This window comes from Euprymna scolopes, chromosome 19, assembly GCF_053919585.1.
Source record: "Euprymna scolopes isolate OS-2025 chromosome 19, ASM5391958v1, whole genome shotgun sequence".
NCBI classification, from domain to species: Eukaryota; Metazoa; Mollusca; class Cephalopoda; order Sepiida; family Sepiolidae; genus Euprymna; species Euprymna scolopes.
Genome location: NC_136500.1, coordinates 91283133 through 91309051, shown reverse-complemented (window position 1 = coordinate 91309051; position 25919 = coordinate 91283133). Strand labels below are relative to the sequence as shown.

At 35.3% G+C, this 25919-nt stretch overlaps 3 protein-coding genes across 3 annotated transcripts in view; 2 read left to right on the top strand and 1 right to left on the bottom strand.

The window, feature by feature from the left end:
- LOC145239831 (transmembrane protein 141-like) overlaps positions 1-15623 on the top strand; it is a 34515-nt gene extending 18892 nt beyond the window's left edge. Inside the window, exons 3-4 of the mRNA XM_080103370.1 lie at positions 7115-7306; positions 14852-15623. Coding sequence (XP_079959496.1) covers positions 7115-7306; positions 14852-14898 — 239 coding nt within the window. The 3' untranslated portion in view covers positions 14899-15623. The remainder of the gene's footprint in view (positions 1-7114; positions 7307-14851) is intronic.
- The window catches only part of LOC145239833 (putative methyltransferase-like protein 25), a 103178-nt gene that overhangs the window by 48638 nt on the left and 28621 nt on the right, over positions 1-25919 (bottom strand). The window lies entirely within an intron of this gene.
- Positions 25531-25919, top strand: part of LOC145239834 (uncharacterized) — a 61438-nt gene continuing 61049 nt past the window's right edge. The window contains exon 1 of the mRNA XM_080103381.1: positions 25531-25599. The gene's annotated coding sequence lies outside the window, so the exon portion shown is untranslated. The remainder of the gene's footprint in view (positions 25600-25919) is intronic.

Here is a 25919-nt window from a genome sequence, read left to right as displayed (position 1 = left end):
AAATATAGTTGCCATCTTTGTAAACAAGTTCAAGGACGATATCTCAGCGTAATATTCCATAACAGTCAACAAAAGCAATAAAGGAGTGAAAAATTAAATACACAACAAATAAATGTTACCAAAGGCAAGCTGAGTTATCTACCTAGATAAGTCTTTTTATGTTTTAACTTATTTTAAAGTGTGTTTTTACTTAAAAAAAAAAAGGATTGTAAAGTCTGACGAGTTAGAATGAATGGCGGTATCCTTTGAGACCTATTTGAGACTCGATAATCACTCAAAAATTGAAAATTAAACAAACTTTATATTTTAATTGAAAACTATTTTAGAAAAGTATAGTCGCCATCTTTATAAACATGTTCAAGGGCGATAACTCATGGTGATTGTCCAGAATATCCAACAAAGCAAAAGCAAAAAGGGTGAAAAAATGAATATCAACTAATATATGTTACCAAAAGCAAGCTAAGTTGCTCTTCTACCTGGATAAGTTTTTGTAAGTTCATAATAGTGCAGTTTGAAAGGACAATAAGTCATTTGTTTTTTAAAGAGTAAATACAGGTGCAAAGGAAAAAATACTCATATTTTACCATTAAATATTTCACTCTGAATAATTTAGGTGACTAAAATAGGATTTAACCCAATACTGATGCAATTTTAAGGATGCAATTAATTTAAAAGAATAAAAATTCCATAATGTGTGTATATAGCAAATGTTTATCATGAGGTAATATGATGATACAATGACAACAAAAAAGATATTATGCTATCCCCAAAATATGTAGGTAATGGCTGGGAAGACCGTCTAATGACAACAGAACAGGCACTATACACTCTGCTTTCCACCTGAACTGATCATTGAAAGATAGTATAATAGTACATTAATAAAAGTAATAGTACAGTTTTACTTTAAGATTCCAAATTTCCATTAGTAAATTTTAGCAACACACAATCTATATATTAATATGATAGCGGGTGTGTTATTTTCTGTGTCACACTTACATCCGGGTCGTATAATTGTTATGTAATTCTATTTCTTGTCATAAATAATTTTACCAAGAATTCTTCATAAATTTTGGTTTTGGTTTCAACTTATGGCACTCAAGTAATCTATTTTTTTTTATAAATAATTTTACCAAGAATTCTTCATAAGTTTTGGTTTCGGTTACGATTAGGGCTGAAGGAACTCAAGTTATATATATATATATATAGAGAGAGAGAGAGAGAGAGTGATATAATCCTTAAATTGGATTATGTATTTAAATGAAAATTTAAATATTTAATTTTAGGCTGACGAGAGATGTGTTGTTTTTTTGTTGTTTTTACATTTTGTTGCCGAGGCAAAATGAACATAGTTTCCAAAAGAGAGGCTAAACAATAGTAGTTGTTTTGAACTGAGTGAAAGTCCACTAATCTGTCCTTCCTTTAAAACTTAAAATATATTTCATCAAGTCTATTTTTAGACTGGAATGTGAAACCGAGAGGACAGGGGGCCCGGAAGTGATCCCGCTTCCCCTTCCCATCTTTCTTTAACTGGATACTAGCGGAAGTCTGTCTTTTTCAGCTAGGACGCCGACGAGTTAAGAGGTCCCTCTCCTTGTGAGAGGAGGGTGGGGGCGACTTCTTCCCCTCATGCGAGAGAATGCGACTACTTCCTCATGAAAGAGATGACAACTTTTTTTTTTTTTTTAAATTCAATTTTCACCCCAAACAAAGCACAGTGCCACTTTGAAGCAGGGGGCTACTATTAGGGACTTAATTAGCGGGGTCATTATGAAGGGAGATGAGTAGAAAGATGCTTGTTAACATTACACTTGAACTTCTGCATATCCTTGCAGCTGGGAAAGCAGAATCCCGGAAGGGAGTTCCAAAGACCTGCAGTTCTGGGGAAGAAACTATTGGAGTAAAAGGCTTTCTTGCACCTGGGGATCTCTACTGTAAAGGGATGAGACTAAGTAGCTTGTCGGGTTTGTCGGGGGTAGTTACGTCAGGGAGGTACAAGTGTTTGCAGTTCGTCAGAGCATTCACCATTAAAGTATTTGTAGAACAGGCAGAGGGATGCAACATCTCGTCCATGGGACAGAGGCTGAAACCTAGATGACAGTTCAGGACCTATCAGGTTGGCGACTCTCTTTTGAACCCTGTCCAGGAGCAAGAGACAAGCAGGAGATGCACCAGCCCAGATGTGACAACAGTACTCCATACATGGGCGAATGGTGACCTTATAGAGGTAGAGGATACTGTCAGGCGTAAGTAGTTTTCTTCACCTCATCCGAAGGAGAGATACGGGTATATGAAACATGGATGATGCAACTATTTTCCCTCATGCGAGAGAATGTGACTTCTTCTCCCCTCATGAAAGAGACAGATGTATGAAACGTGGATGATAAGAAAGGAGAACCTGCAAATTTGCTATTTGGACTTTTTCCCCACCAAAAGGAATACTTCGAACTAACTGCGTCGTTAGCGAGTTGTGAAACATACAAGAAAAAGAAACAAAAAAGAAAAATAAAGGAAAAATAAAAAGACCCGTGAGTATAAAAAACTTTGGTTCCCCTTTTTTCCCAAGCTGACAATTTAATTTTCACTCGTGGTATTGCGTAAATCCTAATTACGCTGTTAGACCCCTTCCCAAAGACTTTCACTCAGTTCATCTTAAATTCCATAACTTTGAATACATTTCTTTTTCCTTCGTTAAACTTTTCTTTTTTTTACCTTCAATAAACCTATTTTTGTATTATTTGGAAAATGTTTGTTACTTCGTTCTTTCTTGTGTCTTTGTCGTGTTCGGTTTTCGTATCTCCTTTGTTTTTCTTTACCCGTGTCATATGTGCGATAAAATACTTGGATTTTGCTTTCCCGTAAATTCCCTTATACCTCCCCCCCATAATATCAATATATTATATATGAATGAGTCTCCTATGGAATTTCCACAGGTCCCGCTAATGAAGTATTATTATTACTGAAAAGGAGGTAATACCTGTGTTATGACGTGGGTAAATGTAATCCTTCATAACAGTAAAAAACATGGTAATAAATCACATCGATGGAGAGACAAAACAATAGTTAACGGTTAACAATGTTTATTGATTGTTAACATAACGATTACAGAAACGTATATATACATATGGGAACAGATTGAATTAGGAATGTCTCTGCTACGAAGAACGATGTTCGTTCCGCCATTGTTCCAGTCCAGACTCGCCGCTTCTCGTCCTGTTCTCATTCATGTGTTTACATACGAGAATCCCAGGGTCCACTTCACGGTTATGGGAAACAACTCTTCTCTGGAAATCTAGAAGTTATTTCCTTAGATTGGATTCTTAGATTTGTTCTAATTTGTCGTCCGAACATCTTCCCTTTTAATTATGTCGCTTATACGACTTAAGTTGGGGAATCCCCTGTAAGTGTTGTGTTGGATAACGGGTGCGAGCTGACTTCCGGATGTTTGGGTCCTGCATCCCAGCTTCAGTGCTCTGAGAAGCTTCTGGTGGTTGTTAAGGCAAGTTGAAGGTGTCCAACAAGATTTTTAGAGGAATAGAAGGATCTTGTTGTACTTTGTCTGGAAGATGTGATGGGCGCAGTTGGTTAGCATGTCAAACCCAAATTGAATCTTGGACTTTTACCTTGTACATTACATTTTCAGTTCTTTGTATAATGTAACCTTGAGTCCATGAGTCCTTGTTGTTGCGGTAATCCTTTGCTAGGACTTGTTGACCTGAAGAGAATGTTCTTTGGACAAAACCATGATGGCGGTTGTACTGCCGTTCCATTTTTGTATTTCTCTTGATGGGATGATGTGGTTTTGGATGTAGTACATCAATGTGTAATCAGATTTTCTGATTCATCAAGCATTTGGCTGGTGAGGTACTGTTTGGTGTGTTAGGGTTTGGTGTGTCCGTATAGCTTGTCAAGAACGTTTCCAGAATTTCCGATGTTGACCTTTCTCCCCTGAGTTTTAAAAGGGCTCTTTTAAAGGTATCCACAAATCGTTCGACTTGGCCATTCGATTGTGGGTGGAAAGGTGCTGTGCGAATGTGGTTGATACCATTTTGTTCACAGAAGGTGGAGAACTTGGCTGAGCTAAAAGTGGTGCTGTTGTCAGGGACCAAAATCTCGGGAATGCCGGACCTGCTGAAAATTTTCTGAAGTTTGGAAATTGTTTCCTCAGAAGTGATGCGGTTCATTTGAAATATTTCGGGCCATTTGCTGTAGGCGTCTACAATAAGAAGAAAAAATTGTCCATCGGTGGGTCCTGCAAAATCTATGTGGAGGCATGACCAAGGAGAATCTGGAACAGGCCATGAAGAAAGTACAGACTTCTGAGGAGATTTAGCTGCTAGCTGACATCTACTGCAAGTGCGTGCAAGATCTTCCAGCTGCTTATCCATTTTTGGCCAATAAACGTATCTGCATGCTAACACTTTCATTCAACTGGTACCTTGGTATCTGAAATGGTATTGCTTTAAGACCCTGTTTTGCAGTGATGAGGGAATGATGACCCGTTCAGCGAGGAGAAGTATACCACCAACTTCAGATATGGAAGATTTCCGTTGGAAGAAAGGTAGTAACAGGTTGTTCGGGGATACTTTTGGCCACTTGGTACGGTGATAGTGGATGACTTCTTGAAGTAAAGTGTCAGAAGCTCTGGCTTCTTTAATCATATCAGCAGTGACCGGTAGTTCTCGTATTGTAACTGTGAGTGTTGAGGAGATTTCTGGCTCCAGTGATATCGCTGCAAAACAGAGTTTTCCGGTAGCCTCTGGTGTGTACTAATAAGTCTTGACAGGGCATCTGCATGTCCGATCGAATTAGTAGAGAGGTACTTTATAGAGAAGTTGTAGTTCAGTAATGTGGTAGCCCATCGCTGAAGTCGATTAGCAGTATACACTGCGACACACTTCTTGGAACCAAAAATGCTCACCAAAGGTTTATGGTCTGTGACCAAGGTGAAGTGACACCCATAAATCATTTTATGAAATTTCTTCACAGCAAAAATTATTGCAAAAGCTTCTTTTTCGATTTTGCCGTAATTCCTTTCTGCAGGTGTCAGTGACCTGGATGCATGGCTATAGCTTTCTGACTGCCATCAGGAAAAATGTGAGAGATCACGGCTCCAACACCGTAGTCAGAACCATCAGAAACCACAATAATGTCCAAGGATGGATTAAAATGAGTCAGAAGCTCTGAAGAGAGTGAAGCCTTGATTTTGGCAAAGGCAGCCTTGCATTCTGGTGACCAGTTCCATGCAAGGTCTTTCTTCAGAAGGTTATTTAGAGGAGTTCGGATGTGGTGTAACTCCGGCAAAAATGAGCTGTAACAGCTCACCAACCCAAGGAAGGAACAAAGGGTTTTGATGTCTGTTGGAGCTGGCATGTTTTTTATGGCTGAAATATTCTCTGGATTGCGTCGTTGACCTGTTTTGTCAAAGATGAAACCCAGATACTTTATTGATGTCCGGTAGAATTGGCATTTTTCAGCTCGTATATGGAAACCGTATTGTTGGATCCTGTCAAGTACTGCAATCAGCCGTTGAAGAAGTTCATCCTGGGATGTGCTAGAGATGATAATGTCATCGATAAATGCTGTAGCTCCTGTTATGCCTGTCAGCATCGCATCCATGGTCTGCTGGAATATAGATGGAGCAGTTTTGACCCCGAACGGAAGACGGTTGTACCGGAATAATCTTTTGTGAGTGTTGATTGTGAGGAACTCCTTGGAGTCCTCATCAACTTCAATTTGTAAGAACGCATCCGATAGGTCAATTTTTGTGAAACACATCCCACCATTGAGCTTGGTGAAAAGATCTTCAGGTATTGGCAGGGGATATTGGTGTGAGTCCAGTGCATTGTTCAGAACTGTGGAATAATCTGCACATATGCGAACTTTGTTGTTTGCTTTTCGGACCACAACAATAGGAGCTGCCCATCTGGAATAGTTTGTCGGTTCTAGTACTCCAACTTTTTGGAGACGATCCAGTTCGTTTTCAACTATGTTGAGAGCTGCGTAGGAAACAGGGCGTTTAGGCATAAATACTGGCTTGCTATCCGTCTTCAAGTTGAGAGTGGCTTTCGTTTTCGTACAACATCCCAAATCCTCCTGAAAAACATCACTGAGTATTGAGTAAAATGTTTTTCAGTGTCCTGTGTTGACTTCAGGGAAAATGAGTTGAAACATATTCCAATGGAACAGTGAAGAGATCGAGTTCCTCAATCCAGTCCAAACCGATCAGGTTTAGATCAGTGTCTGTCACGTAGCAAGTTCCAGTAAAAACTTTGTTTCGGAAGGAAACAGAGCACTCAGTTCCCCAGTCAGTTTGATATCATTCCCAGATGCACTTTTGGCAATATGGTTGGTTTTTATTAAGTTTGGTTTGCCAATTTTTGTCCATGTTTTCTGTGAGATGAGAGTGATATCTGATGCTGTGTCGAATCGGAACTGAACTGGACTCTCGTTTAATCCGACACTGATATATCTCCTGTGAGATTTAAAGTCAATTTTAATGGAGGCAGAGACTGTGTTTGATCTCTGTTGCTGGTTTTTCTTTTTGTACTTTTGCTTAGCAAGTGACTTTTCCTAAGGAGAATTAGGAGGGTGACAAAAGTTTTCTTTGTGGCCACGTTTGTGACACACTTGGCACTCGTGTATTTTGAAGTGACAAAAATGTGCATCATCCGAACAACCTGGGAGGAGAGTATCATGATATCCTCCTTTTAGACATTACCTGTCTGAATGCAAAAATATACTATTATTTCTATTAAAAGCAGAAGATCATGATATCTTCCTTCCAAGCATTAACTCCTTCAATGCTTTATTATGTGCAGCTACAATTTTCAGTTGTTCATGGGGAGTCGGCTAAAAACCTTTGGCTCCTACAAAAAAATTGTTGATTCCTGACACTGACTTTACCAATTCTGTTCTAAAGTAAAAATTCGTTTTTTGAAACTTCTGTTCTCGAAATACATTAAATTTTCAGTTAGTCTACTAAACTGACATTGACTTAAAAAAAATTTAGTGAGTTTAAACACTATGTTCTGTTCATGCAACCAAAATGAATCATTGCTTCTTGCAAAAGTTGTTAGTACTGTTTTAATGTAGAAATGATTATTTTTGCTTTTAGTGGCATCTGGAACCTATATAGCTCAGGAATTGATGAAATCTAAATTACCATTTGGAAGGAAGGCATTTTTATTGGCACCAATTTTAATTGGTTCCCTGTCTGCATACCACGTAACACAGCACAACACAAGAATTTGTCAACATATGTGGTTGGCATTGGAGGAGAAACACACAGCTATTACTCCAGCATCAGGTAAGATTTTCTATCTTTTCTTTCATCTATAAAATAAAGTAAATTTAGTTAGATTCTCGATTTTTATCATCGATACATTCTTTCCTACAAAATCAATAAATAATTTTGAATAGCTATTTTATTTTGTTGAACATTGGTCTATTTGTATTATTTGGACTACTGTTCTCATCTTGAGCGTTATTCTCTGCAACATTTCGGTCAATGTAACTTCCAACCTTTTTCAGCTGTATCTTGTCAAACTCGGGAACCTTTCTGTTGAACTTGGGTATTTGTATAGAATTTTGAATGGAACCCTTTATTTAATCCATAGGGGTAACATGCTATCATTATGTCAGTCATGATCAGGTAGTAGTGTAATGTAGTTGTTAATATGTAGGGACCCAACACGTAGACTTCATCGCAAGGAATATAAGAAAGGAAGAGGAAAGAAATTCAACTTGTTGTTTCAGGTTTTAACAAAAGACCTTTATTCCTCTTTATCCGGTCACAGGTAACTTCTCATTTCGGCTGTGACGTCACTCACGTGTCTCTAATGTGACCTTTGGTTTGCGCACGTTCTTCTTTTTATAATCTTTTTCCTTGCTGTGCTACTTGCATGTGGCTTAGTTACTTGCATACAGCTGCCATATGTGTGTCCACCCTCTGTTACAGTAGCTCTGAGTAATTAGCAATTGTATTTTTAGTATTGGATTGAATCTTCAACCTCTAAATAAAGTGTCACTTAGATGTGAATATTACTTTGTACTTTATCTGTTATTTTGTGAGTCTTTGTGATAAGAATGAGATTATGTATGAATAAGTAAAGAAGAGAGAGAGATTATGATGTTGAAAAAAAGAGTCACTCTTTCCCCAAATGTTCACCAAGACATAAGTGGTTAAATCAACAAAAGAATAAGCAGTGGCAAGAAAACTACATAGCTGTGAAACAGAGAGATGAGTGACTTGTCCAGTTAATTATAAATCAGAGTAATTAAAACATGTTTGCTCTTCAAACATAGCTCAATCCCAAAACTAAAGTATATATTTTGGCATGTATTTTGTGTTATCTATAAATATAAAAGTGAAAATGTATGTATGTATGTATGTATGTATGTATGTATGTGTGTTCACTTTTTCTGTGTGTCTACAAAAGGCTTCTTTCAGAGAAGCGGTCGCTCGCTTCACTACTTTTAAAAACTTTTTATATCACATATAAATCGTAATATCTCACAGTTAACAACGAAGCTCGCCTGTCTATTTAATTTGCTCAATTTCGAGAAGATAAATATTCAACATTTGTCACTCGCCACATGTGGGTTAGTCTTTTTCCTATAATATCTTGGGGGGGGGGAAGCGTTCAGCAGTAAATGAAATCCCGCAGTCAAACTTGACCTCATTAACTCATTAAAACGGGCACCTGCTAAATCCAAGTAATTAAATAAATTCAAACGTGTTTCCGTTAGCATGTCGCGGTGGGGCAATGGTTAACGTCGCACGTTTTTTTTTTTTCACACTTTAATTTACAACTTTGCCTCAAGGGTTCGGGTTCGATCCTCATACTTACTTTTTTTTTTAACCCCCCACCCCACCCCCGGAGTTTCCACACACACCTCCAAACACCCGGGCAACGCCGGGTACCCCTCGCTAGTCTATAATATAAATCTCACCCGTCTGTTTAAATGTATGTTGTTTGTATGTCTCACAAAAACTTTCGACAGAGGTGACAGATTCTGACAAGATTGGTATCATTTTGAAGCTTGATTTCTTGGACGACAAATATTGAAAAATTGGCCAAAAAACATTAATTCCTTCATCCTAAACTCAGCCATTTTCTACAAGGAGGTCTCGATTTTTTTCCCAACATTTTAGCAAGTCATCGTCACCGTTGGATTGACTTTGGTTAATTTCAACGCTTTTGACTTATGGTCGCGTCATGGAGACATCGGATAAGATGTCAGATTTTCTTTCACTTTCTTTTCCGAGCCTGCCTGCCTACTACCACTTTTTTTTTTTTTTTGCTTAACACACACCTCTAAACACCCGGGTAACGCCGGGCACCAAGGCTAGTTAATGTATATAGGAAAGCAAACATTGATTAACTTGCATTTAACATTTTCATAAATATTTTATATCAAATACTGTCTCAACGAGTCACAAAGAGTTATATATATATATATATATATATATATATATATATATAATTGGCCTTAACATAATTTTCTTGAACATAACAAATTTCCTTTGCCTTTTGGATAATCACAACATGTAATATTTGTAAGATATGAATGTTTTTCTTTGGATTGATATTCTATTAAATGTAACACTTACACTGTAATGGTCGTCAAAGTCTAAGTCTCTTTTCTGTCACTAGTTGGCAGGCAAAAAAGTCTTTTCATCTTTCCTTTGTTGCACAATCCTCTGTCGCATTCTAATGAACTGAATTTTAAACTGTCCCATTTGCTAAAATTGACGTTTATTTATGTCAGGCGCTTTTAACTCATTTTCATATTAAATTCACCATTGCAGTATCCTATTCACTGTCTTCATACACACATTTCCAAAAAGTAGTGCTTTACTAAAACAACGATTACTAATTTAAAAAAAAAAAACTCATGCCATTTTCATAAAACAATATTTTTTCTGTCCTCCATCAGTAAAGGAGAAATCCTTCTGGACTAAAGCAATTTCAATTTTTGTTCAACTCCAGAATGCCTCTATTTGGTGAGATGATTTTAAGCACATTAAAAACCAATCTTGTGTCTCGTTCTGTCCTTGTCAGAAGGCAAATAAATAGGAATAATATTTTGGGTGCTTATTCAAATTGACACTTATGGTGAAAATTAAAAGTAAAGAAAATAAAGAAAAAAAGTCTGTATTATGTACATAGTTATTACAGAACGAAGATGTCATATTCCAAAAATTATATAATTTAATCAAATAGCTTTTTTTATTCAAGAAAATCAAATTTTACGATTAAACGAGCCGTGGTATTTTCGTTGAGCATGATGAAATCTGATGAAATAAATGAAGGGGAAATAACTCAAATCAAAGTGTCAAGGTAAAAAATTAGCCTTATGTTTAATACAGTTTAGTAGTAAAATCACTAAAAATCATAAATTTTATTTTTTTTTGTTTAAAAAAAATACTTGATCAATTTACGTATTTTTTGGAATATGACATATAGGCTTTTCTGTATTTTCTCTATTTTTAATTGCCACCATAAGTGGCAATTTGAATAAGCACCCATATTTTTCTTGAAATGTTCTGCATTGGTGACATATATGCTAAGGTAACTAAGGTTTGAAAATTTGTCACCGAAAATATAATATGAATTGTTTCCCTTGGTTCAAGCATAGCAACCGGTTTCATAAATATATTCAGATAGGCATAAGCATCGGCTGAAAACTTAAACTTGTTACTTGCAATAAAAATATTTTTTCTGTTAAGTATTCACATGCTGTTGTCTGATACATTAAGAAATAGCAATAATAAAAAAATAATTTAAAAAAGCAAAAACGCAATATATTAAGAAATATTTTCGTAGTTGGGAATAAAAATGAAAACTATTTCTTTTAAATTACAGGTGCATATTTAACAATTAAATAATTTTGTGTGTTACTTTTTAATTAAATATCGGGATTGTGATGCTTAAGATTTTTTAAAAAATGTGAATTTATTATTTAGACTATTGTTCTTGTCTTGGATGTTGTTCTCACAACGTTTCAGCTAATGTAACCTCTGACTTTCTTCAGGTGTATCTTATCAAACCCAGGAATCTTTTTTATGCTGAATTTGTGAATTCTGTATGAATTTCCGAGTTCAACAAGACGCACCAGGTGCATTTTGCAAACTTGAGAATCTTTATGTTGAACTTGGGATTTCCATATTGAATTGCTACAGAATTCCTGAATTGAATCTAAATGTTTCTGAGTTCCACGAGGCTTTCCTGCAGAAGGTTGGAGGTTACATAAGTCAAAACTTTGTAAGAATAGCATCCAAGATGAGAACAGTAGTTTAGATTTACTCTGAGGTGTGTTGAATTACATGAAATGACTGCTGATGGCGAATATTTATTGATTTTTGACTAGGTTACCCACGATGCAACAGGAATCTATTATATAAATCTCATCTGTCTGTTTAAATGTATGTATGTTTGCATGTCTGCCTATATACGGCATAATCACATTGACATAATGTTTCTCATCAGATCACTGAAGTTAAGCAACGTTGAGCCTGGCTAGTACCAGATGGGTGACCATTTAGGAATTCTAGGTGCTGTATATGCTTTCCGCTTATCTTGGCATTGTTTCCAGTTGTCCTGTGTCAACTCAGGAGAGATGTGGTTGGAGATTACGCAACTCTTGCCACAAAAATTTCACATGCAGGCACTCTTACAGTGGGTATCCATAGTCTGTTAAGACTGAAGGAAGCCATGTCTGCCTAAAACTTTCGACAGCGGCGACAAATTTTCACGAGATCGGTATCACTTTTAAGCTTCACCCTTCAGACGACAAATATCATAAAAACATTAATTCTTTTACCCTCATCTGGGCAGTTTTTTAGAAGGTAGGTCGTTTTTTTTGCGCGCCATTTTTGCAAGTCATTGTATCGGTTGGAATGACTTCCGAACTTCCAGTCACGTCATGGAGTAGCGGTAAGACGTCAGGTTTTCTTTCACTTTCTTTTCCGCCTTCACATCACGGGTTTGAGCCTACCTGCCTACTAGCACTTTTTTTTTTTTTTTTTTCCCCAACACACACCTCCAAACACCCAGGCAACGCTGGATACCCAGACTAGTTAATATATAAGAGATGAAAGTTGTGCACTTAAGTTATTCCCCCCGTGACACAAGCTTTATACCTACCCCACACTTATGATAGAGTGTGTATGTTCAAGCATGAATAAACATGTGAAAACAACAAAATGAAACCAACAAAATTTTTGATAAACTCAATAAAATTAGCCATTCAAAAACCATGTTGGATCAGTTTTCTCATGTGAAAATGATAGAAATTAACAGCACCCTCTTTTCTAAACTCGGACATTACAAAATGAATATTTGATTCTGATTTGCAAATTTTTGGAGAACATTAGTTCATGTTCTTAACAACAAAAAAATGTATTCTGATTTAATTTTTTTCAAAATGTAATTTATCCGTATTATTTGGATTCATCAGACTACTGTTCTTATCTTGAGTGTGATTTTCCTAATGCAAGGACCCATGATGCAGTGCTTTGAAAAATCAATTGAAAAGCGATAATCTCCTGAAGGTTTAATTCTCTCAGTGAGGACAACAGAAAAATACAATTGTGAATTACTTAGGACCTCTATCTAGTCATGGCTGATGAAACAAGAGCATGCTATCTCTGTGAAGTAAATAAAGCGTTCTGTTTAAAATTCCATTCAAATCGGAGGTTACATCGACCGAAACACAAAAATGTTGTGAAAATCACAATCACAATTAGAACAGTACTCTGATGAATCCAAATAAGATGAATAACCAATCCTCATCTGAAAAGTTCAGATGAGGATTGGTTATATAATTTATCTGCCAAATTATTATCATACTTTTTTAATAGGATTTTGAAAGTTAAATTGAATCATTGCATTGTAATGTTGTGATCCTTTGGCTGTGATCATAGCATAGTATATGTGTTAATTGTGACAGGTAGAGCCAAGGGTCAAAGCATTATTATTATTATCATTAATTGATTTGAGCGACGGCGGGTCATTGAATCGATTATTATGATGAGAAAAATAAACAATTAGATTGGGAAAACGTGATTAACAAATGGAAAAATAAACAACTACAATAAGAATGTGATTTTAGAAAATACAGGAAAACATAATTTTTGGTTTGGATAAACAAATAATCAGATTTATGTTACGTTAGTGGTTGGGGTCTTAGATACATGATGAGATGTATATTTGGGGAGAGTCTAGTGAGTCATTAGCTGAACATCAGAAAGAACCGATGACTCAAAGGGAGTTGGTCTCTCCATGATGCAGGGAGCGGCGTTTTCTCAGGCACTCAAGATGTGAAGACATTGTAATCTCTGAAGATGCCAGCCGAAATCATGAAAATAAATGTTTGTGAATTTCCAGGTATGTGTTGTCTTTATTTACACCTGTTAAAAGAACTGTTGTATACAACTGTTTCGATACGTCCACGTCGATCGTTTCTTGTTAAAACTGTTGCATAAATGTTAAAATATACACACTAGACGATCAACTAAATGATACGACATATATACATACACGCATTTACACATACATGAATATACAGATAAAATATAAACCCCACTATTCAGCATGTGCATCGTTTTGGAACATAATCATATTCATATACACAACATAACACAGTCGCATACAGTAATTAAATTATTAGTTAAACCTATAACATACAGTAATTAAATTATTAGTTAAACCCATAACATACAGTAATTAAATTATTAGTTAAACCAATAACATGCAGTAATTTAATTATTAGTTAAACCAATAACATACAGTAATTTAATTATTAGTTAAACCAATAACATACAGTAATTTAATTATTAGTTAAACCAATAACATACAGTAATTTAATTATTAGTTAAACCAATAACATACAGTAATTTAATTATTAGTTAAACCAATAACATACAGTAATTTAATTATTAGTTAAACCCATAACATACAGGAATTTAATTATTAGTTAAACCAATAACATGCAGTAATTTAATTATTAGTTAAACCCATAACATACAGGAATTTAATTATTAGTTAAACCCATAACATACAGTAATTAAATTATTAGTTAAAACCATAGCATACAGGAATTTAATTATTAGTTAAACCCATAACATACAGTAATTAAATTATTAGTTAAACCCATAACATACAGTAATTAAATTATTAGTTAAACCCATCACATACAGTAATTTAATTATTAGTTAAACTCATAACATACAGTAATTAAATTATTAGTTAAACCCATAACATACAGTAATTAAATTATTAGTTAAACCCATAACATACAGGAATTTAATTATTAGTTAAACCAATAACATACAGTAATTAAATTATTAGTTAAACCAATAACATGCAGTAATTTAATTATTAGTTAAACCCACAACATACAGTAATTAAATTATTAGTTAAACTCATAGCATACAGGAATTTAATTATTAGTTAAACTCATAACATACAGTAATTTAATTATTAGGTAAACCCATAACATACAGTAATTTAATTATTAGTTAAACCCATAACATACAGTAATTTAATTATTAGTTAAACCCATAACATACAGTAATTTAATTATTAGATCAACCCATGACATACAGTAATGTAGTTATTAGTTAAACCCATAGCATACAGTCATTTAATTATTAGTTAAACCCACATATTACAAAAATGTAAAATTTAATTAAAAAAAGAAAATTTAAATAAACAGAACATAATGATGCTTATTGTTACACTGTGTGGCCAGATTCATAATCTCCCTGAGATGACACATAATTTATGCATCTTTATTTTTAATTCATAAAAACTTCTAAAGTTTTTCATTTTATTTTCTGTTTCAGAAAAGTTATCAAAACCCACAGAAGAATCTCCAAATGAAGAAAAATGATTAAAAAAAAAGTCTTAACTGAAAAATTAATCTTTTGATGAATTTTTTATTGTTGTAAAAAAAAATGAAGAATCAAAAGATTTTTCTTGGTTTTTCTTTGTAAATATATTTTACATTATATGATTGCAATGTCTGCCAATATGGATGCAATTTTTAATAAAAATATTTTTTTACTAATGATTCTCTACTAACCAAGGCTAAAAGTCATGCAAAATACAAAATTAGTATCTTTCTTTTAGGTATATCTCCCTTTTTTTCTCTTTCCCTTTACAGGTATGGGTTAAATAGTATTACTACTCAAGTGATATTTTCTTTTGTTTATGATGGACTATTTCAATCTTATTATTTTTCCTGTTATTGCTAATAATGAAAGAGAAAGAGATACTACATAAAATAAGAGCGAAACAGGGGGGGGGGTAAACTTAACTAATATAGCGAGAGAGGGTGAGAATGATAGTAAGGAATTGGTCGCTTGGTGAGTTAATTGTAAATTATGGTTAACTAGCAGGACCCATTAACCGGCGTTGCCCGGTAGAAGCATGCCCCCTCCTTGAAAAAATTAATATAGTTGTTGTTGTTGGTGGTGGTGACCAATCGCCAATGTCATTGTAATTAAAAAAAAAAAGATAATGTTCTTTTTAGTGGTGTGTACTTATGTTATCAAACAGGCAGTAACTAATTTGTACTGTCACCTCACAATTTAATAAACAAAAATATATCATCTATTTGTTTTTTTATTTTTATTTTTGACTACTATGCAACATATCCCAAAGAGTTTAATAAGTAAATAAATTTGTGCAGTTTTAACAACAAATAATTCAAGTTTTACAATTTATTTGTGTTTACTGAATTGTTAGGTGAAAGTACAGAATAGTTACAACACAACTGTAAATATTTTTGTTCTCATTATTAAATTTTAATCATTGTGAATTTCCTTTCCCCCCTACAAAAATATATATAATCATTTTATTATATTTTTTGGAGGTAGTGAATTGACTTAGTGAGATAAAGGACCGTTTAAATAAATTCACAATGATTTAAAATTGTAAGGAAAGTTGTGTGCACTTATGTTACCGAACTGCCAGGTGTTTCGTAACTATTCTGTACTTTCACCAAGCGATTTTATTTATTGTAAAACTTGAAATTAACCTGTAAAAAACTATTTAAAAAATTAGCATGGTAACGTTAGTGCATAAGCACCACTTTACTTTACATATTTCTTTTCGAAAGGAGCGTTTGAATAAATTCACAATGAATTAAGTTAAATTGTTGTGTATATATTTCTATATAAATAATGAGTCATGTCGATAGAAGAGCAAACTTCATTAGTATTGGTAATCTTTATTTATTAATTAATTAATTTTTTTTTTTTGCATTGTTTTTTGTTTTGTACTTCTCTGCAATATATCCCAATGGGTTTAAATCAGCAATACTGGAGTTTAGGTGGAAAACAAAGAACGTCTCATTTATTTATTTTAAACAATATATACATTGTGAAACAATATAAATAGGACTTTGTATAATTTTAAACAATAGAAACCTTTGGTTATATTTGATTTGAAGTGCATAAGCACCTTTCTTTTTTTATTAAATAGTGAGGTGGAAGCACAGAATAGTTACAAGACACACTCCTCATGTTATGAATTGCTTATAAAATAATGTTATTTAAGCACGTTAAAAAAACTTTTTTATAATTTAAAACTAATTTTTTATTTGGTTTTCACCTGAACATTTTCTGGGGGAAACGAATATCACTTAAAAAATTTCCGCAAATACGTAGTATTTTGAATATTAACCAATATAATTTTTTTATGTCAAAAGGGGTGGCCATAGGTGTTACCCAAAAATATGCTCACACCGAAGCAGGACATTTTCGTTCTATAATAAACATTGTTTTTTATGTTAAACAATATATACAGATGTTAGAAAACATAAGTATATAGTATGGTTGGATAATTCTGAAAGAACTATTGTTTACAAAAAAATAGTGAAAAAAGTAAGCAACCCCCCTATGAAAAAGTGCAAATAGCATCTAGGACCGTGGTGAGCAAACTAAAAAAATAACAAAAATTGTTAAAAAAAAAAAAAAAGTTACTGGCAGTACTAAGGTTTGAACATGGATCGGTTAGTGGTAAAGGGGGCGAATTTAAATTAAACAACCATACTGAATAGGCCATGAGAAATAATCGCTTTAATCAGTTTGGAATTAACACTTAAAATGCACCATTGACCTAAATAATACTGTAACATGGCTTATTTATCTCTCTCTCTCTGAGTAACTGAAACCAGTGGTAGTTTTGCATAGCTGTTTATGATTTTGGGTGTATGTTAATGTAGAATGAATGTAACAGCATCGTCAATGAAATTTGGCGGTGGGGGGGATGTAATATTTTAAGAAATAATCAATAAAAGGTAAGAGTTTCTAAGCAGAATAATTCCATGAAGCATATAAATAAAACGTAAGAATATTGTGTACATACAAAAATGGCGGCCTGTTTTATAATTGATAACTGTTTGTTTAGTTGTGGAATAACTGAATAGCGGAATTGTAGAATGCATACTTCTCAGCTAATCATCTAGGCCGGATTTATGGGTGGGAGAAATCATTATTTGTGTAGGATGTAAGGGTTAAGAATATGTAGGAAATCTGTTGTCAGTTAATGACAACTAACACCCAGGAAAGTAGAAGAAAGTATAAATACTCGGTGTAGAATGGTGTCGTAAGAGGACTTGGTAATGTGTGGGTGAAATTTGAGCTACTTCCTCTGTAAGTTAGGACGATGATGATCATGGCAGTCCTTGGAATAAATGTAATGTTTTAATATTACATAGTAATGTGTATGTAATTGCGTTCTATAGGTAGATAACATAATGGTTAATGGTGTAAACATAATTTTTTATGCGCCAATCTGTTGTTGTCAACCTATGGTAGTTTGATCCAGAGGGGGAAAATTGCATCTCTTATTATATACAAGATTAGAACAATTAAAATGGAACATTTTTCAAACAGAACTCAATCTCAAAAGAGGAATATTTTAATATGTAATTTCTATGAGTGATTAAATATAAAATAAAAAGGTGCTTCATCAGAATTAGGACAAGATTTTGTAGTCGATAAATAGAGTTTTCAGATAAAAAACAATGGTTTCAATTGATTTTTTTGTCAATTCTAATAAGTTACAATGTTAGCTTCCAAATTATGCAGTCGAAATTACCTGAATATTAATGAATTATTAAAAAAAAAAAAACAACTTTAATCTTGTTAGAAGATGAAAAATTGCCGCATTCTTGTGTTTATACAAGGAAGCGAAACGAAACCATAAACAAGGGAAGTAATTAAATTTTTAATGTGACTAATGCAAAACAAATAACAAAATAAACATAAGTGTTTCTGAGTCTGGTTTTCATTTAAGATTTAAGTTTTCATAATTGTTTAAAACTGTCCTCCTAAAAATTAAATAACGTAAAAATAACATATATATAAGTTTTTTGCAACTGTTGAATTGCCTCCCTTGTGACTCCTCTGTCTTACATAAGCATACACGAACATGTTCTTCAAATTCTATTCTCTTTAATAAAAAATTTTCTACCTTATCAATTTTCGTAATTTCTTAAAAATATGCCGAATATGTAGATACTGTTGTTTTCATATGAAATTTAATATTACGATTTCCAAAATCTCGTCCCAATAGTGTAGAAGCACCACTAAAAACATGCATATGTAAACACAAGTTGATTAACTGAGCGTTAGTATGATGAAAATGTTTGCTTTTGAGATTTTATTGATTTAATTTGTAAGGGTGACTTTGCTATGAGATTAGATTAACCATTCCCTTCTGTTCTTATTTAAATTAAGGAATTGGGTGATTCTGCAGTATAGTTAACAAGAAAGAAGAGGTGAAAAAAAATAAACAAATAACTGTTACTAAGTGCAAGAACATTTACTTTTCTACTTAACTGTAATATTTATCCAAGCCAGCATGCTTTTTATCATGGCTGTCAATTTTTGTGAAACTTGGCTCTAAATTTCAGGCGTAAAACATAATAATAAAAAAGTTTACACTAATCCAATTGGCAAGAACCCTCGGACTTAGGTGTATGATTTCACTAATCCCCTTTTAAAAAAAGATTTTACTATTTTTTAAGCTTTATATTTGCAACCAAGTTTCCACAAAATTGGTGGTCATGACAAACCACATTGGCTTGGCTAAGTAAAAGTGACGATAACAAATGCATAGATAATAAAACTTACAATCAATGAACATACATTAAAATTATATACTTAATTAGAAAAGTAAATTTTCTTACATTTAGTAACAGTTCTTTTGTTTCAACCCTTTTTTCTTTTTATGAATTTTTTGAGATGAGGATTAGTGATTTGTATTATTTGGATTCATTAGACTACTGTTCTCATTTTGAGTGTCATTTCCACAACTTTTCAGTCAGTGTAAACTCTGACCTTCTTCAGATGTATCTTGTTGAATTCAGGAATATTTCTGTTGAACTCGGGAATTTACATGGAATTTCAAATGGAACCCTTAATTTATTTCATGGGGTACTATGCTCTTGTTCCATTAACCATGACTGGATAAAGGTCCTAAATAATTTACATTTGTATCTTTTGGTCGCCCACACTGAGAATTAAACCTTCAACCTTCAGGAAGAATATTGATTTTTCCAAATACTCTAACCACTGCACCCAGGGTCCTTGCGGACAGTTCTAGTACGAATTTTGGGAGCCTTAAACTATTTTATTTCTAATTGTAAATATTATTATTTATTACTAATTATTATTACTATATGTATATAGTTTATATTCTGTATATATTCCTGAGTTCAACAGAAACATTCCAGAAAGGATATACCTGAGGAAGGCCAGAGCTTACATTGACCGAAACGTTGTGAAAATGAGAACAGTAGTGAAATGAACCCTTTTTTCTTGTTAAGTATATTTACTACACAATCGTCAGAAATCGAAGTACACAGTTTGTGCGTATGAATTTTATCATAATGTTTTTTGTTAAAATAAATTTGAACATACTGGAAGTTTTGTTTGTTCTGATTTTTTAAAAATTAAATTTTGCATTTAAAGGAAAACACAAAGATGTTTATAATTGACCAATATTGACAGGCAATGTGTCTTTTAAAAATAGGAAAACAGGGAAAAGAGAAAAAAAAAATTACTAACAATGATTTGGTACAAAATGTCATTGCATGACGAACAACACTAAATGATATTTTTTTCTTGCAATGTGCAAAGTGATGAAAAAAAGATCATTGGAATTTAACAAATTTTTTTTCTATTGAGAACAGATTTGCAGTAGCAATAGTCCTTATTACATACAATGTCAACAAGCAGCAGCAGCAGCTATCATTGACAATGTTTAAAATATCTTCTTGACTTGTGAGCATTGCACTGATTGGAGCAAACATTTGATTTTGATTTATCCAATCAGAAACAATCTCTTATCTTAGCCGAGCGCTGGTTCCCAATGGATAAGGGAGTGGATCGCCATTGTTTTTTTGTCTTTTTTTAGCCATGAAAAGGCACAGCTGCCTAACTTACTCAAGTTGCTTGGTGCAATTAATAAACTCCTCTCTTGGGACACAAAACAAACTTACTGTTAGCCAAAAGTTATCAGCATAAACAAAACGACTATACTGTCCAAAATAGCGACCAAGCTACCTAGACCTTCTTCCAATTCCATTTGACACACAGGCTTGCTTCTAACCAATAATTCTTCTCTGTTCCCTACAAAGATGACATTAATTCTACATATTATGGACTCTCAAGCCTTTTTTCCTTGGACTAGTCCTCTTTTACTAGGATTTTAAAAATTGAATTAAATTTTTACAGTATTGTTCAGTCATTAAATTATTAATTGGACCAAATTGTCAGAAAACTATAATTTGGTTAAAATTGTTGCAGAGTCTAAATCACGTGGCTGATTGGTCTTACAACTATGAAAGTAGACGCAGACAAAAATACAGCGACAGCAACAAAGACAGGATGAATGCAGATGAACAATTGTAAAACAGAGATTGTATTTAGTACAAAGGAAAATGGCAGAAAAAACTGGAGGAATAGGATTGACATCTCTAGAAGCAGCAAGGTTGGAAGGACACAAATAACATCTTTGGAAGTAGAAAAGGTTGGTAGGGCAGGAATAACATATCTGGAACCTGGATAGCAGTAAAGTTGGAGTGATAAGAAAGGCAAAACTGAATTCTAAATTCGCAGGAAAAGGTGGATCAACATGAAGAACACCATTGGAACCTTGACAGCATGGAGTGACATCACAACAGGTGTGACGTGGATATACTTGAGATGTAAAGAGATGCTTAAGATAGGTCTGGTACGTGTGGATCTGGCCAAAAGTTGGATCGACAGGAACAGGTAAGTAAGGACATCTATAAGAAGCAGAAAGGGCAGGACTTTAAGCTGGTGGAAAGAGATGGAGCAGAAACAACAAAGAAGTTGGGGCAAGTACTGTCTGGAGAAGGAGCTGCTGGGAAGAGCTGGGGCCGCAAAAGGAGCTGGAGTAGAATCCACTTAACTGGAGAAGCAGACTCGAGTCAGTTTCTGTGTTTTTCCATGAAAAGAGCAGTTTTCTACTGAGCTCAACAACTGATCACAGTCAGATGCTGGTGGGAACCTTCCAATCCACTTGCTGGTAGATATTTTTATTTTCCTCCCACAGTGTAAAGATGTGACACAAGGTCAGGAAAGTGGGTTTTGAAAAGCCAGCAGCTTAGAGGAAAAGCACTCCGGTCTGTAAAAATTGCCTCGCCAGCGGATTTCAATAGTGAAATTCCCTAGTAGAAGCGTGTCAGGCAATTAGCAATAAACCTCTTCTCAAAGGGTAAGAAGATAAAGCCTGGGATGGTTGACCTCCTAAAACTGCATAGGACCATACCTCAGCTAATATTAATGAAAATCGGTTGAACATACAGTTGAACCCTGGGATACGGTGGCACTAGGGTACGTTTTTTTCAGATTACGATGTGCAATGCAATGTTTTTCCAGCCCCTGATTATGGTATTTGCCTTGCCTTACGGTGTTATTTATAATGTTATTTGATTATATACATGTGTATTATATACTGTACTGTATTTTGTTACTAATTTTTAATGCCGTTTCCCGGGGTTCTACTGTATTTGTAAGATAGGATATTACATGTGATGATCTCCACTAAATAAAACTATAACTAAAACGAAGGTAAATTACAAGCTGAACTTATGGTTAAAAATAACTGGCATGTTAGCTAACCATGTTTAGATCATTTTCAGCCAGATCTTAGCCTGGTATGTTGCTTTAATGAAAGAAAAAATGCTGTGAAGCTATTATGTGTAGGTGTTGGTAACTGTCAGAAAAAACAATGGATCTTGTATTTTTCTCTGAGGGGGTAAAAATAGCAGTAGTCATGTATTTTTCCAGTGTTTTGGGGGCATGGCATATGCACAGTTTTGAAGAATGTGCGTTTGAATTTGTCATGTTTGTAAGGCATAGGAAGGGTTGATAGAAACCATAACAAGGTCCTCTCCCTGGATAATTGATCATGATCAATGAAAAAAAAAAAATATGTTGTAAACATACATTGCACTGCAAATGACAGACTTTACAAATAGACCAACGAAAAAATGGCAGTGGAGACACAAAAGAAATTGAACGTATCTTTGATTGTGAGTTGGGCAGCACAAAAATTCTTTTATTCCAAATAAAAGAAATGTCTTTTTAAATGGAGGAATCATGCTGAGAGCAACCTACTTGAAGAAAGCAATGTTCCTAGATGGTCTTCAGATAGTCCTCTTGAGTGAATACTTTCTAGCCATCTAATGTCTAGTGTGAGCTTCTGAGTGTCGAATGGTGGCCACTGAGAAAGAACAGAATCTCAGAGATGGGAAGGGGAGGCATCTGAAGCTAGCTCTCTGAACATAGTTTTAAACTTCTGAAACTTTGTAAGTTTTGTCATTTCAAAATTTGTTTCATTACTCTTATTTAATCAATTTCTTCAGCAAAAGATAGCGTTTTTTTTTTTTTTTTGTTTTTTTGAGGTAGTCGTTAATTTCAGACTTAAAAGATAAAAAAAAAAATCTTACAGAAATCTGACTAGAAATCGCCCCTGAACTTTGGCCTAATGGTACTGTAAGCATATATTTTCAAAATAAAAAAGTTACTTAAAAAGTAATAAAACAAATTTGGGGCCATTTTTAACAATAGCCAACAAAACAAAAGAAGGAATGAAAAAAATAAATACACAACAAATAAATGTTATCAAGGACAAGATAAATTGTTCTTCTTAGCTGGATAAACTTTTTTTTTTTTTTTGAGTTTTAACTTATTTTAAAGCGCTTGTTTGAAGTAGTGTCAAGTCTTGCGTTAGAACAAGAAAAAAATGGCAATGTCGAGCCGTGATATTTGTTCAAACATCGAAAATTAAACAAGATACTTGTAGAAACACATCCAATAAATGTTGGTAATCATGTGAAAATGTAATGTTATACAAGTATTGAATTCGTTTCGCAACTACGGCAGTTGATTAACACACACGTCGAACTTCTAATCACACTGATGCAGTTGATACATACTGTCATCGATCTTCTGAACATACTCCTTTTATTGTCCAAGCATTCGTCATCAGCCAATCGGCGGCCAGAAAAACAGTCACGTGAGGCCTGACGTTATTGCTCAATAATCTTACAAAAAACCACAGCCGCCATTTTTAATTTCTGCCCTCCCTGTGATCCTCCCAGCAGGTAAGACAACACGCGCAGACACGTGGTCACTTTCTTCCTTCATTCTGTTCGACTTTACCCCCCCCCCGGGTCTCAAGATCACACATACGGCATTGCGGCCGCGGTCGTTTGTTACAGGCACTCCTACGGAGGGGGATTAGCTGACTTCTTCATCTTCATCAGAGCTACTTGGATCAGTGTTCACAGTCCTACTATCCGGCTGCGCTCCATCTTCATCCGATCTCTCAGAAGGGGTAACAGACCTGTCGTCATTAACGTTGCCAGCAGTCCTTCCATCAAGCTGGGCTCCATCGTCATTGGGGCTCTCAGAAGTGGCGCTGGAAGTATTGCCATCTGTGCTGAGGTTCTCAGCCATGTCATCACAGCAATGGGGCATAGGTAGGATCCACATTTCATCATTGGATGATTCATCACTTTCGCTGTTCGCCATTTGGTTTGTATCAAGGGCGGGCCAGACATCCCTCACATGCCGTGGAGTACCATCAACCAGCACAGCCTGTTCACTAATTATGCCGGTGATCTGTCCTCTTCTGAAACTGGTCGTACATCGGTTATTGGGAGGCCTTACCCAGATGGTGTCCCCTAACTTGTACCGTCTTTGCGTCCTCTTCTGATTAGGCAGGCAGGCGTCAATGCCCTTAACACGCACCCGATAGCAATGTATCGCATTAGCAGGTGCTCTTTCAGCAGTCACGTCATCCTTTGGTGTTGCATTGTACCTATATGCTGCCTCTGCAATCATACATTGCTTCCTTGCTGCTATCCTCTTCACACATCGGTGGCACCGCTCCGCTATACCGTTGCCACTCGGTACATACGCACATCTGTGTCTAAGCCAGATCCCCCACTCGTCTACGAAACGCCTGAATTCTCCGCTGCAAAAGGCTGTGTCGTTGTCAGTGAGAATCTCTTCAGGTGGCCCCCGCTCATAAAATATGGACTCTAATTGATGGATGACACTAGCCGAGTCCTGTCTTGTTAATAGTCGCCAGATCACAAACCTCGTTGGTCCGCAATCGATCAGTGTGAGGAAGTGCTGACCACCATAATGGATTATGTCCATGCCCAGTCGGCTCCAATTCTCGTCGACTTCCAGCTGACCTTTCTGCCATTTGGTGGGAGCAGGATCGATTGACTGGCATATTTGGCATTCCTTGACCACTGCTTCTACTTTGCTTTTGGACACTGACGGGTTGGTTAAGTGTACGAAATAATATGTTCGTTTCACTCCGGGGTGTCCACTGTCATGGTGTACCTTCTTGATTTTATCCGTCTCCTCAACAGAGGCAGCACATAAAGACCCTGGTTTGGCTCCTTTCTTCATTGCGTCGAACCATCTCTGGGGCACACGGGTAAGTCTATCAGCAAGATTGCAGGTTGAAGTGACAAGCACCGCATTCACCGATAGGTCGTACTCTTCCACCAACTTCCTTATTGTCTCCAACCTTCGTCTGATTAGCATTTCGGTAGCCGCTTTGGTGCGCACTCTCGTTTTGCCTGTTAGTGTGTCAACTATCCAGTGGTATACGCACAGGAAATCTGTGCGCATGCATAATTCTTTGACTTTCCACTGGAGTGCCAAGTTTATTCCTTTTATTACCGCATCCAACTCTGCCAGGTTGATGTGAGCAGCATCATCCATTGATCGCAACCAGCATGCGTCCTCAATCACAGACCCGTTCATCTCCAATAGCGCCCCAATCGTAGTCCTGTTTGCCCTCATGGCTGAGCTATTGATACACCGCAATTTTTTCCCCCATTTCGCCAAAATAGCTGATACACACTGTCATCGATCTTCTGAACTTTTATTGTCCAAACGTTCGTCATCAGCCAATCGGCGGCCAGAAAAACTGTCACGTGAGGTCTGACGTCATCGCTCAATAATCTTACAAAAACCACAGCCGCCATTTTTAATTTCTGCCCTCCCTGTGATCCTCCCAGCAGGTAAGACAACACGCACAGACACGTGGTCGCTTTCTTCCTTCATTCTGTTTTTACATTTGTTTAATTTTTGATTTTTGAGTGATTACCGAGGCTCGACATGGCTGTAAGGAAACCACCATCTTTTATTCGTTTGAAGTCAACAAACTTGACACTACTTTCGTTTTCAAGTTAAAAATCGCTTTAAAATAATTTAAAACAAAAAAAGAAAACTTATCAAACGAGTAACATATTGCCTTTGATAACAGTATCTGTTTTGATGCTGCTACACCTTTTCTGTTCTCGGTCAGTGGAGGAGAAATTCTTCATTACTGAGACCATTT